At 42.0% G+C, this 15,805-nt stretch overlaps 1 protein-coding gene across 1 annotated transcript; it reads left to right on the plus strand.

The window, feature by feature from the left end:
• The first annotated feature begins 736 nt into the window (after positions 1-736).
• chac1.L (ChaC glutathione-specific gamma-glutamylcyclotransferase 1 L homeolog) lies at positions 737-4,048 on the plus strand. Its single transcript, XM_018231252.2, has 3 exons — positions 737-1,131; positions 1,729-1,764; positions 2,055-4,048. Exons 1-3 carry the CDS (start codon positions 943-945, stop codon positions 2,466-2,468), a joined length of 639 nt encoding a protein of 212 aa, XP_018086741.1. The 5' UTR covers positions 737-942; the 3' UTR covers positions 2,469-4,048.
• Positions 4,049-15,805: the final 11,757 nt, after the last annotated feature.

The raw sequence follows: 15,805 nt of genomic DNA on the forward strand, positions 1-15,805 counted from the left end.
GGCAACGAGGCCAGGCCCGGACTTGCAATCTGTGGGTTCTGGTAAATGCCAGAGGGGCTGCTATAAGGTGCCATAGAAAGTCACTATTTAGTGGGCTGGTAGGGGCTGTTTGGGCCTCTGTGTGGGCTGATTGGGCCTCTGTGTACCTGAAATGCCAGGGCCTATTTTAATTCTCAGTCCGGACCTGAACGAGGCTCATGTACTAACACTAAGAATCATTTGACTTTACCTCAGTACAGGAGTAGCACTACTCACCTCTAACTGAGGTAAAGTCAAATGATTCTTCCCCAGTCAGTAGTATTTGGGCTGCGAAATAATTCCTCAGTCTTTTTCCCATAGTTTCAATGTGTTTGTGACAGTAAAATTATATCTATTTGGATTACAGAAGGGAAATAGCAGCAAAGTTCGGGCTAAACCCTAATCAAACTGCAGCCTCATGTATAAACTCCAATAGGGAATATACTAAACGGTGCAACATGAGCAAATAAAACGCAAACTTTGTGTTTCTATTATTTCCCGTGTGTGAAGGAAAGAGACTCATTGGCAGCAGCACTGACTGACAGGATCCCATTCCCTCCATAATACAGACAATTGTTGCATTGGTTCAGCTGCAGTAACACAAACTCCCGCCCCTCCCAGCCTCCAGCCTGATGCAATCCCCGCTCTGCTTGCTGCAGCCTCACTAGGTAAATCTCTCTGCTAGTTGCATCATTCCAGCACTAACAACGACGGGGTTTCGAAGTGTCGGTGATGAACAGCAAAGCCAGCCAATCACAATTCAGTTTCAATGGCAACAACAATAGTGGCGGCGCTTTGATTGGTGGAGGAGTTGCCGGGGCTCGCTCTGGTAGGAGTGGCCGCAGGGTAGAGTGTGTTTATAAACCCGGCAATGCTTGCATCAGTACCAGTTCCCAATCTTCCTGCCCCAGCTGGTGAGCTGCCATGCCCAACAACCCCAGCCCTGACATGGAGCTACCTCCCTCCTCCCAGCAGTCCCTCTGGATCTTTGGATACGGCTCTCTGGTGTGGAAGCCGAACTTCGAATTTACCTCCAGCAAAGTTGGCTTTGTCCCAGGCTACAGCCGCAAGTTCTGGCAAGGGGACACTTTTCACAGAGGCAGCCCCCAAATGGTGAGCATCACTCCTAGATAACTGTGCCAGGGGGTGGGGAAGCTTGTCTGTGGGTGTTAGAGGATGGGGCAGCTTGTCTGTGGGTGTTAGAGAATGGGGCAGCTTTACTGTGAGTGCCAGGGAGTGGGGCAGTTTGTCTGTGGGTGTTAGAGAATGGGGCAGCTTGTCTGTGGGTGTTAGAGGATGGGGCAGCTTGTCTGTGGGTGTTAGAGAATGGGGCAGCTTTACTGTGAGTGCCAGGGAGTGGGGCAGTTTGTCTGTGGGTGTTAGAGAATGGGGCAGCTGAATCTGCTGTGAGAGGGTGATAGCTCACTGGGATACAGGTAAAACGGTTATACCAGGGACATGAGCAAAGAAAGGTTTAATGCTAGGGACATGGGCAAATAAACTTGATACCAGGGATATGGGCAGTCGAACCATCAACACCAGCAGTGCAGGGAAGTAAAGCAGAGCAATGGCCATTACTGACTATTGCTTATCTCTTGCCTGTACAGGACATTGGTAATGATTTGAGTGATTGATAAGAGTATTAAAGTGAATCCATTGCATAATCACTTCTGATCTCTCAACCACTTTTTTTTCTTGTTCTCTCTGCAGCCCGGCCGCGTCGTGACCTTGCAAGAAGATTATTCGGTGAGTTTTTAGTCAACATATGCACTTATTAACCCTGCAGAATCCCCTGTAAAGACTATACATTATTTGCATTCCTAAATAAAAGGCTCCAGGTTCCACCTGGCACAGCTTCCTTATGGGTCATGTTGCCTTGTAGCAAATGGAATTTAGAGCATATATTACATAGGGATGTGAATACTAACCCTGGCTGAAGCCATGTTCCATAGTCATTGGTAGAGAGGAGAAGAAAATGTGCCTATGTTTAGCAAATGTTGGGATATTGTAATGACCAGCTTTCTGTCTGATTTCAGGAGTGCACGTGGGGCATAGCCTATGAGGTGCGTGGCAAGCAGATTGAATTGTCCCTGCAGCACCTGGATGTACGAGAATCAGTCCTTGGGGGCTACATCACTAAACTGGTTAAGTTCTACCCCCAGGACGAGGGAGAGGAAGGATCAATACTGGCGCTGGTTTATATAGCCACACCTCAGAACCCCCGTTACCTGGGTCCAGCCACTGAAGAGGAGATTGCAGCCCAAATTTTAGCATGCAGCGGCTGTGCCGGACACAATATAGAGTATCTCCTGCGCTTGGCTGAGTTCATGCACAACTGCTGCCCTGATGCAGAGGACAAGCATCTGTTCTTGATAGAGGAGGCACTCATAGCCTGTCTGTCATCTGCTAAAATGGTCCTGGACAAAATAAATATTCTGAGGTCTTCATGACTGCAAAGGCACCTCAAAACCATCACTTTTCTATGTACCTCTGGAGAACCTGTCTGCAGTCCATTCATTGATCATAATAATCACTACTAAAGAGCTCCGGAATCTCTGATATTCATCCGACACTATAACCAAGTCAAAATGTTTACAAATATTTCTCCTCATAATTAAGAGGGAGGGGGTTGTTCATCAAGGGACTTTGCTGTCCTGTTTGTGTCCTTCTGCTTCATTGGGTAGAAAATCGATGAAAGAACACTGCCTGGACAAATGGTATTAGTTGGAGTAGATGTGTTTTTCTATTAGTTTTTAGTATTTGTGTTGTGGGGTCCAGTTGAGCTGGCCTCTGTTGGAATTCCTGTATATACTAAATCTACCTCCATTATTTAAGGGGTGAAAGCATATAAGTAGCATATAGTAAGCATAGAGGTCATAATCTAAATATCCCATGCTGTGTGTCAAACGTGTTTTTTTTTTTTATTGCCAAAAAAATAGTGGGAAATGTAATAACAGGTTCAAGATTTGCTCCAGTTCTTGTAACCCGTAGCAACCAGCATTTATTCATCCACCCTTGAGTGCCCATCCACCCCACTTCACTCATATGTTATTATTGTGAGCTGTTACAGTGGTTGCGGATGCCAAGCATCTGAGCTTCTGTGTGGGTGGGAACAATATAAAGTGGTTTCAGAATTTAAAGGGGAAAATCTTTCAGCTATGCATCTATATAATTGGTCTTCATATTTAATGGTTTCAGAAATGTTGTCCCTCTTCAAAGCCAAACTGAAAATGCCCTCTGGTATCTAGAGGCCATGAGTCGTGCAACCAAACACTAGACTGATGGAGAGGAGAGATTTTTATTGGTGCTTTTATTTATTACTTCGCAAAATAAAACCTCGCAAATTAACGAAGACCAATTGGAAATTGTCTTAGAATACCATTGCACACATTATACTAAAGTGAATTTAAAGGCGAAGTGCTGGCTGTTCTTTGGCAGATGCATTATACTGTTAGTCCCTCCTCCTCCCTAGATGTCACATGACATACTGTATAGATCCTGGTTACTATAAGGAGAGTAAAGGGTTTTTTATGCTGCTAACATTCTTTTCTTTCATTTGGACAGAGAAGAGTGATATTATTGAATGTGTTAGTGAAAGGGACAACGTGCAATAGTGAGTAGTGGAGCAATGAACATGCTTGAGTTTTATTATAATTATATTTGGTTGCAGTGGGAAAAAAATGCCAATTTATTATCATTTCCGGTTGCCATATCCTGCAGTGAGCAATAGGATTGGTAGACAAAATAACCGAAATACTATATTATTTATTTTACATTCATTCCATGTCCCAGAATGCTTTGAATGGTAACCGACTCTGCTTAAACCATAAAAATGCCTTGTACACTGTAAACCACAGAAAGTATTAAACAACTGTTTTTTGTTTTTAAAAAAAGCTGATTTGTTCTGTTTGAAAAGCATGGAAATCTGTTCCTTACTACTATTTATGAGTACTGTATATTTTGTATATGATACCCTTTTTTTTATACACACCCAGTAATAAACTGATTTATATATAAAAAACCAAAAAAAGGTGCTTTGCCATTATTTCACAGGTTCTTATTGTTGCTCAGTATCCGACAGGCAAAGGGGAGGGTTTATGGTCTGAACCAACAAAATGAAATGTATTTGGCATAAGTGGGTAAGTATAAAGCATATTCCAAATGGAAGTATTTTTATTTCCCCATCTGAGGTGGCTGTGCTGCTTGCCCGGATCAAGCCTCACTCACATGCTCAAAATCTCACTTTATCTCTGTTTCTGGTTTCCACGGATGGTTCACTGTAGCACTTTTGACGTACAAAGGAAACAGACCTTCCTCTTTCTCTCATCAACATAAGTAACGTCACGGCTTTTCCATTTGCTCAGGGCACTTCTCTAGCAGTTTACTCACAGAACTGCACTCACTGTAATAAACCTCCATCCCCTTAACTCCTTCATATCTTAATATACCAACCCCCCAATAAGCATATGGGAATCAGCTGGCCCAGGTCAACCAAGGTAGGAGTATGGCTATAATATGCACATTCCCCAGAGGAGCTCTCCTCGTATGAAGGGATTGTATATAACAATGAAACTTCTAATTTAGGTGTGTCACATCAAGGGACATCACAAAGTCACACCCAAGCAGAACCTGCCCTCAGCAAACATTGTTGGAGAATGTTTAATAGCTGACTCCAGAACATTTCTGTATTAAAAAACAGGGATAAGCTGCTTGTACTTTTAAACTTATTTATCCATTACGAAATGGCTAGAAAAGGTAGAATGTTTCCAGGCCTGGAATGGCAATCTGTGGGTTCTGGTGAAAGCCAGAGGGACTTCTGTAAGATGCCATAAAAAGTCAGTATTTAGTGGACAGGTGGGGGCTGTTTGGGTCTCTGTGTACGTGAAATGCCAGGACCTATTTGGATCCTTAGTCCAGACCTGAACGTTTCTTCTTACTACCAGCCACCAAGAGATCACAGTGAGGAAGAGTCGGGCTGTACTTGTGCTATAGGCAGCTATACCGACTTGTCATTGGTTAAACCTCCATACATGCTTAACCGGAAATTAGTAAAACCTAAGCCAACAAGGGGTGGGTCACCATTTAGTTTACTTTTGGTATGTTATAGAGTGGCCAATTCTAAACAACTTTTCAAATGGTCTTCATTATTTATTTTCTTTTTTTAAATTATTTTCCGACTCTTTCCTGCTTTCAAATGGGGGTCACTAACCTCTTCTAAAAACTAATGCTCTGTTTTTTGTCATTGCTACTTTTTATTAGTCACCTTTTTGACCCTCTCCTAATTATAATCCAGTCTTTTAATCAAATCAAGGCATGGTTGCTAGGGCAATTTAGACCCTAGCAACCAGATTGCTGAATCTTCAAACTGGAGAGCTGCTGAATAAAAAGCTAAATAACTAACAAAAACAAATAATTTAAACCAGTTTTCTCCAAATATTACTTTCTATGTCATACTCAAAGTTAACTGAAAGGTGAACCACCCCTTTAAGGCTATGGGCACACAGGCTGATCGCTCCGGTTGTCAGCTTGTGTATATTTTGCAGGCTGAGAGAAGCACAACTGCTCAGTGTCCCTGCTCTATTGATTTCAAACCGATCAGCCTGGGTGCACTCACACACAGCACAGCTGAAGCTGAGGTCTGCCCAAATACACAAACGGAGGCATCTCTGGCCTGTCCTCTGCTTCACTGTGTGTGTGTGTGTGCACAAATAAAATTTAATTTTCAATAGGCAAAAAGTATGTTTAGCACAAGCCCTATTCATTGTACTCAGGGGCGATCCGCCAATGAGGCGAGCTGAGGCGCTCGCCTCAGGCGGCATCGCCAGCTAGGTTTCCAGGGGCGGCAAAAAGCCGCTCCTGGTGCCTTTAAGAGCCGAATTTCCGGTTTTTGAACCGGAAATTCGGCTTTACTAGGGCGAGAGAGCGCAATTGCGCTCTCCGCACTAGCGTGAATCGGGCTGGGGGGGCGGCATTACTGGAGCCGCCTCAGGCGGCAATGGATACAAAAACGGCGCTGATTGTACTTATTATAAACAAGGGCCCCTTTAATTGTTACTTTTAAAAACTGTGTTTCCTTTGTCTTTATTAAAAGAAAGAAAGTCCTCTTGTCTTGCTCAGCACTTGGTCAGAAGGACAAGTTGTGGAGGCTTAGTTCCAGCAACTAACTAGTTGCAGAGACTAGAAAGATCACTACTGCCTCCTACACCCCCTGCCTTTAGCATTATTAAAATGCTGGTTGTTGTCGTTATGAGGTACCGAATGGATCCCATAACCTAAGCCTGTAGAGATATGACCACCTGCCAGATTCATTTATAAAGTGCAGCTTAAGTACCTCAAGTTGATGATGGTGCCCATAAATCAACCCAGGAGATGTGCCCACCAAGCTAGATCAGTTCTGTAACAACATCTTGATTTGTTAATGGGGTCACCTACAAGATATTGTGTGACTGACCCATCCCAACCTCAGCATGGACTAGGGAAGGTTCCTGCTACAGCAATGTCAACATGGACAAATGAATCCATAATAATTATTCAGGTCACTGAACCTGGAAAATAAGTTGTTTTTGTTCTAGCTGGCTGCCCTACCCTTAAGCCAGCCCTGCTCTCCGTAGATCCACCTTGTAATGTGTTTTCTTGGTTCTGCCTGAGGGAAACACAAACCCTAATCTTAGATGGAGGCGTTTCAGTCACATTTTAATCAAAATAACACACTAGGGGTCACTTATGAGTGTATTATCAGAGAATTAGAAGTGTATTTATTAGCGTAGTTCCAGTCTCCAGTGGAGAGAAAGGTTGAGGCTTGTTGTACGACGTTAGTCTGGTCACATCCCCCTCCATCAGGATTATTTCCCTACCTTAAAGCGAGTCTTGCTCTCCTTGATGCACCTTGCAGTGTGTTTTCTTGCTTCAGCCTGAGAGGAGCTAACACTCCAAGCTTAGATGGAGGCATTTTAGTCACCTTCTTACCCATAATAACATACTATTATAGCAGCTCCAGTGGAGGGCCTTAGGAGAGATTAAGGTTGATGCTTGTTGGATGACGTTAGTCTGTTCAATCCCATCGCCATCAAGATGGCTGCCCTATCCTATAACCAGCCGGGCCCTGCTCTCCTCGCCATGCAGTTTATTTCTTCTGCCTGAGGGGAGCACAAGCCCTAAGCTTCTTCAGTCAAAATAACATAATTTGGGTTCCAGTCTCCACTGGAGGGATTAAGGAGAGAATTAGGTTAATGCTTGTTGAATGATGTTAGTCTGGTTAGTCATAACAAACTAAGGGTAATTTATAAGCGTATCACTACCCTAACGCCAGCCTTGCTCTCCTTAGATGCACTGTGCAGTATGTTTTCTTGCTTTTGCCCGAGGGAAGCAAACACTCCAAGCTTACATGAAGGCATTTTAGTCACCTTATTAACCATAACAACATACTAGGGGTCATTATAGCGGCTCCAGAGGAGGGCCTTAGGAGAGATTACGGTTGATACATGTCGTTAGTCTGTTCAGTCCCCCTCCATCAAGATGGCTGCCCTAGTACCCTATAACCAGCCCTGCTCTCCTTAGAGACACCATGCAGTGTGTTTTCTTTCTTCTGCCTGAGGAGAGCACAAACCCTAAGCCTGGGTAAAGCCTGCCTTTATAATAGAGGGGCTGTAACGTTATCCCTATCTGGGGGGTTTATTAAGGTACAGTATATTTATTACAGAAGCTGAACTCTTTCATTTCTCAGGTTGATTTTGGCAGCGCTCCTAGCCGTCAGCCTGTGGACAGATGCAGCTTTCACCCTGAGGCACAAGCAGTTCCCTCTTTCCACATAAACACATTCCCCACTTGCTGCAGCTCTGCTCGTGCTCATTCCAGGGATGGGAACAGGCTCACAACAACATCTACTGTACATTCCCCCAACAACCTTATTTCCCTCCGTTTCTAGGAAGACTGGCAGTGGAACGGGGTGAAAGGTGAAGGGCTGTTTCCAGTTACAAATAAAGAGTTTTCTGGTGTTTAAAAGTGACCTGGGGTACATGTACCCTCGTACTGCCTGAATCTTCTTGACTGCCCATGATTGAAGCTGGGGCTCCTTTATAGCACAGTTATATATTGGATATACTACGGATGCATCGAATCCCTGAATCCTTTGTGAAAGATTCGGCCGAATACAGAACCGGAATCCTAATTTGCATATACAAATTAGAGGTGGGAAAGGAAAAAGTGGAACAAGAATGTTTTACTTCCTTGTTTTGAGACAAAAAGCCACGTTTGTGCACTGCTGCTTCTGACTTCATGTCCCATTGAAACGATATAGCAGCTATCCTCCAGCCAAGGAACTGCGGGTTTGTTTTGATTGTGTTCAGGCAAACAGGGATCGTAAAGTGACTTTACTTTCAATTGTACATTTTGTCCTCTTTGTTTTGCAAGAAAATTAAATAAAAAACATACATATTTTACATATTTGCTAATTAAAGAAATAGTCAAGAAGTATGTTCAGTACAAGCCCTGGTTACTGAGATAATGTTAAAGGGGTGGTTCACCTTTAAGTTAACCTCTAATAAGCCCTCTCTTTTTCATATTGCAGTCTTTTATTCAAATCAATGCATGGTTGCTAGGATAATTTGGATCCTAGCAACCAGATTGCTGAAATTGCAAACTGGAGAGCAGCTGAATAAAAAGCTAAATAACTCAAAAAACACAAATAATAAAAAATGAAAACTCTCAACATAGTAAAAGCTAATTTAAAGGTGACATACTGCCCTTTTAACCATTTGATTACAAGCAAAGCAGTGGTTGGTATAGGAATTCTCTAGGACGGAAAAGAGCCAGTTTGGTAGAATTTTATTTGCACTCCCTGCTGCCATTATGTAATGTTATAGGTATTCCAAGAAATAAAAATAAATAAAAAAAAAAGCACCCAATGCCATTAGTGATATACGTGCCAGCTCCCAGCACCTATAATTATAAAGATATATATGTTTGGACTGCTGGTTACTAAGGTGTAACAACCTGGTATTATCAAGAGTTCCATGACCTGTGGAACCTGAAACCTTGTGCCTTTATGTTCATGGAACTCCAGAGTGCACTTTAATATTCTAGTGTTTAGTGTAGGGACACCTGGATGCCTTTACAGTGCCTGGTGATTCCATAAGTTTGCTAACTTCTTGTTTACATACAAAGTTGCATTACTGACCCTTTAAAGTAGGACCCATTAAAACGTAAAGCTGGCATGGCTGTTCCGATTGATTGAATAAAGGGTAGCAGGTGTTTGGGAAGCCATTTGTCCCCATCTATTCAAGCAACAATATTTTCTAGCCACACACCACTTACTTATTCATGTAGAGAGCATTCAAATCCCAGACTGCTTGCAAGTCAAACAAATCATCCAGACTGTGTATAGGGATGAAGCACGCCAACTTTGATCCGGCAATTTGCCTTATTCACATTTTATTGCAGAAATACTTTGCTTTGAATATCTGCAATAAAAATTTTGTGTGCTTCATTAGTATACGGAGCCATCTATTCTAGGTCATCTAAATCCCAACAGAGTGGCCTCAACCTGCTTAGCTTGCTTGGCAAATGCCCCACTGGCATTTAGGAGTCGGGGGAGAACGGTTTATTTTTCACTAAACCAGTCTTCAACCTAAATAATTGTAACAGAGGCACCTACAAGAGAAAGATTGGTTCCCATCTATGCATAAGGGTGAAATGATCTGCCTACACCAATGACAATCCTTTGTGGACTCATTTTCAGAGTGAAGGTGGCGACAAGTCAGTTGTCCCGACATATTCTGGAAATGCCAATAAATAAGTAACCCTGACTGTACATCGCAATTATCTTGCCATTCCCCAGACAATTCAGTTTTACCTGTCTCCTAGTAATGACATGTAATTATGGCCAGCAGCAATGTGTCAGATAGCAGCCAGCAGTAATAAATACCAGTGCCTCCTGTTAACACCGTCATTAAGTATTCAGGGCACAGGGTCACTACAAAAACCCACAGAGCTTGTTCTGTGCTCTCTGTGCTGAGTATCTTTGAATCTGTGAGTTACCAGCAGGGAAAGCAGAAGAACCACACTGGGAATCTGGGGGTTTAGTGGTGCAGACTATAAATCTGTCTCAGGAGCATGTCAGCATGGGGATGGTGGAGCTTGGTTAGGACCAGATTGGCAATCTTGAAAGTATGGCAAATGCCAGAGGGGTTGGTATAAGCCGCCATAGAGCAGGGCTTTATATTGGACCTGTGTGGGGCTGTTTAGGCTTTTGGGTACTTGTCATGACAGGGTTTGTTTTCACTTTATTTTAACTGTGTATATGTGCTAATACAATGTTTTTTTCTCAAGCAGGAAAAATAAAAAATTATATTGATAGTAGGATATGATCAGTGGGGCAAGGTCAGTAGGGCATGGTGGTATCAGTAGAATGAGATGGCATCACAAGGGCAGGGTGGCGTTAGTAGGGAATATGGCGTCAGTAGGGAAGGTGGAGTCAGTGGGGAAGGTGGAGTCAGTGGGGAAGATGGAGTCAGTGGGGAAGATGGAGTCAGTGGGGAAGATGGAGTCAGTGGGGAAGATGGAGTCAGTGGGGAAAATGGAGTCAGTGGGGAAGATGGAGTCAGTAGGGAATATGGAGTCAGTAGGGAAGATGGAGTCAATAGGGAAGATGGAGTCAGTAGGGAAGATGGCGCTAGTAAGGCAAGGTGGAATCAGTAAGGCAAGGTGGAATCAGTAGGGTAAAGTGGCAGTAGAAACACAGTTGGAAACTGCCTATTTGGCTGCCAGTGTAGCTCATGAAAACCCACAGGGCTATTGGATGGACAGGTGTTCTCATTCTATATAAATAAGAAAACACATTAAAGTCCACTTGCCCTGGGCCCTGCTATAACCAAAGGCAGCCCTGTCCATTCCCATTGTGTATTTAAAGAAAAGGAGAAGTATCACTTTAGGATCGAAAGACCAATATATAACAAGACAAAATCTTATTCCTCTTTTAGGAGGGCTGTTTCAGTGTTTGCTGCTCTGTTCCTCCGCTGGGGTGTATAGTATAGAGACTTGGCAGATTCTTCTCTAGTTTCAGTTCTGAGAATTCATTGGTTGTTCCAGGTAGAATTCAGCCGAGCTTTGTGCTTGTCCCCGTGAGCTACAGTGTGTGCAGGGGAAAGGGGCCCAGCAGAAGGGAGTTCAGCAAGTTCAAGTTGAAGTTGAGTGAGTTCAGCAAGTTCAAGTTGAGTGAGTTCAGGCTGGCAGGACTATGTGACAAGAAGCTGTGTCAGGATAATGATCTGTAAGGGCATGCCCCCCCCCCCCCCACCCCCCACATACTGGTTATCAGCCAAAACAAACACAGGGCTGAATACAGCCGCTCACTGATACAGGGGGGCCCTCACTACTGGATATATTTGTTTTTAAAATGTTTATACTGAATTGCAGGGGCCTGGTGCAAAAATAGGGACAGGGCCTCCCCCTCCAAGCATAGAGAAGACAGGCCCATGTCTTGTAAGTAAAAACTACCTGCAGCTCTTATCCCTGACAGTGTCTTCAATTGCAATTTAACAACAGTAGATGGGAAACAAGTTGGGCATCTCCTTGAAGTCCCCCACCTTCACCCTTTTTTTATGAGGGCCAAGGGCAACTGCTTTTTATGCCAGTATATAAATGCTCCTATAACCTATAATCAGAATGTAGTTCTTTGTTATTAACTGCTTGAGGTACTCAAAGGAAGTTCGAAGGAACTCAAGGAACTTGAAATATAAATACTCATATTACCAGACACATTTATAGCAAAAAGGCAATTTACGACCACCCCCCCCCAAAAACAGTCAATCTTAAAGGTGCCACTATGCATTCATTCCTTTGGGACTCTGAACCCATCATATCTACACAGTTGGGTCCATAAACTTTTGGACAGAGACAACTTTTTTCTAATTTTAGTAGTTCTGTACATTACCACAATGAATTCTAAATGAAGCAACTCAGTTGCAGTTGAACTGCAGACTTTCAGCTTTAATTCAGTGGGATGAACAAAAAGCAATTGGACAAATTAAAAAAACTGAAAATAAAATGTTCATTTCTAATACTTGGTTGAAAACCCTTTGCTGGCAATGACAGCCTGAAGTCTTGAACTCATGGACATCACCATATTCTGGGTTTCCTCCTTTTTAATGCTCTGCCAGGCCTTTACTGCAGCGGCTTTCAGTTGCTGTTTGTTTGTGGGCCTTTCTGTCCCAAGTTTAGTCTTCAACAAGTGAAATGCAGCTCAATTGGGTTCAGATCAGGTGATTGACGTGGCCATTCAAGAATATTCCACTTCTTTGCTTTAATAAACTCCTGGGTTGCTTTGGCTGTATGTTTTGGGTCATTGTCCATCTGTATTATGAAACACCTCCCATTCAATGTGACTGCATTTAGCTGGATTTGAGCAGACGGTGTCTCTGAACACCTCAGAATTCATTCTTGTGCTTCTGTCTTGTGTCACATCATGGATAAACACTAGTGTCCCAGTGCCACTGGCAGCCATGCACGCCCAAGCCATCACACTGCCTACACCATGTTCTACAGATGATGTGGTATGCTTTGGATCATGAGCTGTCCCACGCCTTCTCCATACTTTTTTCTTGCCATCATTCTGATAGAGGTTAATCTTGGTTTCATCTGTCCAAAGAATGTTTTTCCAGAACTGTGCTGGCTTTTTTTAGATGTTTTTTTTTTTAGCAAAGTCCAATCTAGTCTTTCTATTCTTGATGCTTATGAGTGGCTTGCAGTGCACCCTCTGTATTTACTTTCAGGCAGTCTTCTCTTTATGGTAGACTTGGATATCGATACGCCTACCTCCTGGAGAGTGTTGTTCACTTGTTTGGCTGTTGTGAAGGGGGTTTCTCTTCACCATGGAAATGATTCTGTGATCATCCACCACTGTTGTCTTCCGTGGACGTCCAGGTCTATCTTCCACATAGAAGCCCCCCCCCCTTCAAATCAACTCCAGGGCTTTTATCTGCTTCATTGATAATGGCATAATGAAGGAATTGCCCACACCTGCCCATGAAATAGTCTTTTAGTCAATTGTCCAATTACTTTTGAGCCCCTGAAATGAAGTTATTGTGTTAAAGGCTTTAATTCCTCACATTTTTATGCAATCTTTTTGTTCAACCCTCTGAATTAAAGCTGAAAGTCTGCAGTTTAACTGCATCTGAGTTGTTTCTTTTAAAATTCATTGTTTTAATGTACAGAACCAAAATTGTAAAAAAAAGTTCTCTGTTCTCTTGTAAAAAAAAAAAAAGTTCTCAAAGATTTATGGACCTAACTGTATACTGATACTGATCAGGGAGGTAGGGCTTTACTATAGAACATAATAATTAATTTTGGGCCTATGCCCACACATCACTGGAAGACACAAGAACCTGACTGCAGCAACCCAGAGTCTAGAGACCACCACACAGCAGCTGGTGATGTAATTATTTATTTGGGCCAGCCCTGGGTGTCATGAAAATAGGGTTGCCTAATTTTAGGCAGTTTTTAGTACTGGCCCTGCCTTAGACCCATAGGGCTGGGTGGCAAAAGAGGATCCATGAAAAACGGTGCCATGCACATGGCATCACTTAAAAGAGTAACAAACCCCTTATTAAAAAAAAAAACTCTACCCCACCCCACATAGACCCCCTCCCTTGCTGATGCCCCTGGCAAATGCCCATAACTTGTTACTTACCCCTCGGTGCAGATTCAGGGATTGGAGTTCACTGCGTTGTTTCTGAAATAATCAAGTTGATCTTCACTATTCCTCTCTCAGCATCTATTTCTCTTCATCCTCTCTTCATGCAGGAGTTGGGTGTCAGATATTCATTGACAGATAGATCCAATATATCTTATAGGGGGGCTGCTTTTGCCTAAACTGGATTATTTCAGAAAAGGTACAGATTTTTTAATTGATTATATTAAGAAAACTTCTTTCAGTATGATGAAGCTAATATTACATTTATTTTCGCGATAGTTTATTTTCCCATGAGGCTCAACTTTTGAGCTTTCCAGCAGCACAAGTTTGGATACAAAGAATATCATTGAGGATGAGAGAGAGATGAGATCCACTTCCCTACATATAAACTATAAAATAAAAAGTCAAATAACTCACAAATAATAAAAAAAGAAAACCAATTGCAAATTGTCTCACTCTCTACATCATGCTATAAGTTAACTCAAAAGTGAACAACCAAGCAATTTAAAGGGTACAAGGTTGTCTGGTTGGTTGTTGTTGTGGCTTATAGTTAACATTATGCCAGCTCTCAGTCTGTGATATATAATACACAATCAATAAAATGTAATGAATGGTGACAAGTGGGAACAACTGGGCTTGTGACCTGGAGAATTGGAACTCTGTGCAGCTGCCAAGAACATGAAGCAACAGGAGTGTGTGTCATTATGGGATTATAGGGGAAAAACGGGTTTCGTACCATAGTGCAGGGAAATATATTCAGGGTAACCTGTAACTGAACTCACTCTGTGATTGGCTGCAGCTCAATACACTTTCAGCCAATCACACAAGCTTTACAAATACCCCCTGTGGAGCTTTATAAATAGAAGATACCCATAAGGCTGAATTCTAATCTACTCCATATGTTCAAAAGGGAAAGTATATGTGACCAGATGGTGCTTATGGCTGTAGCGAGTTCTACCCTTCAGCTACCACACAATGGTTTGTTCCCACTGTTCGACCTGATGGCCCAGTACAGCTTACTTTTCCTTAAAGGAACATTAACATCAGAAAATAAAAGTGTTTTAAAGTAACAAAAATATAATGCAGTGTTGCCCTGCACTGGTAAAACTGCTGTGTTTGCTTCAGAAGCACCACTATTGTTTATATAAATAAGCTGCTGTGTAGCAATGGGGGCAGCCATTCAAAGGAGAAAAGGCTCAAGTTACACAGCACATAACAGATAAGCTCTGTACATTATAATGGTTATCTGTTTCCACTATATAACCTGTGCCATATAGCCTTTTTTTCAATTTCCGCCATTGCTACACAGCAGCTTGTTTATATGAACTATAGTAGTGTTTCTGAAGCAAACATCAGTTTTACCAGTGCAGGGCAACACTGCATTATATTTTCATTAATTTAAAACACTTTAATTTTTGGTGTTTCTTTAAAGGAGAAGGAAAGGCACTGCCAAGTTATTGTATTGACTTACCTGAAATCCCAGGCCGTTGTTCTTCTGGCTTCTCGGGTTTCAGGTAAGTCAATACAATCACTTGGAGGTGCCTAACATTTGATATATATATATATTGAATAAAGTACCCCCTCTTGTAAAATATAAGATTATATTTATATATATATAGTGAATAAAGTACCCCCTCTTGTAAAATATAAGGATATTATTAGTTACCGAGGAGTTTCATGACCATATAAAAACACGAGGCCGAAGGCCGAGTGTTTTTATACAGGTCATGGAACTCCGAGGTAACTTCTAATATCCTCATATTTTACAACTGGGGGTACTTTATTTATTATAATACACAAATTTTAGTGAGTCATGTGACAGAAATGACATCACTACTCACCGTTTATAACTGATGACATCACTACTCACGGTTTATAAGGATATAATTTACAGGATATTCATGGCTTTTGTGTATTATATATATATATATATATATATATATATATATATATATATATATATATATATATATATATATATATATATATATATACACACACCATTATATGGACATTGCAGATGCTTTTCCAAAGATAAAGAAACAGGTTGGTTGCGCTGCAAGTGCCCTCAGCTATGAGATATAATTTAAAGGCTTCATA

Source organism: Xenopus laevis, chromosome 8L (assembly GCF_017654675.1).
Source record: "Xenopus laevis strain J_2021 chromosome 8L, Xenopus_laevis_v10.1, whole genome shotgun sequence".
NCBI lineage: Eukaryota > Metazoa > Chordata > Amphibia > Anura > Pipidae > Xenopus > Xenopus laevis.

Excerpts from the sequence above, each read along its gene's own strand:
- chac1.L (XM_018231252.2), top strand. The coding sequence starts at position 943 with ATGCCCAACAACCCCAGCCCTGACATGGAGCTACCTCCCTCCTCCCAG. Across the intron at positions 1,132-1,728 it reads ACAGAGGCAGCCCCCAAATG|CCCGGCCGCGTCGTGACCTT; the intron begins GTGAGCATCACT and ends TTCTCTCTGCAG. Across the intron at positions 1,765-2,054 it reads CCTTGCAAGAAGATTATTCG|GAGTGCACGTGGGGCATAGC; the intron begins GTGAGTTTTTAG and ends GTCTGATTTCAG.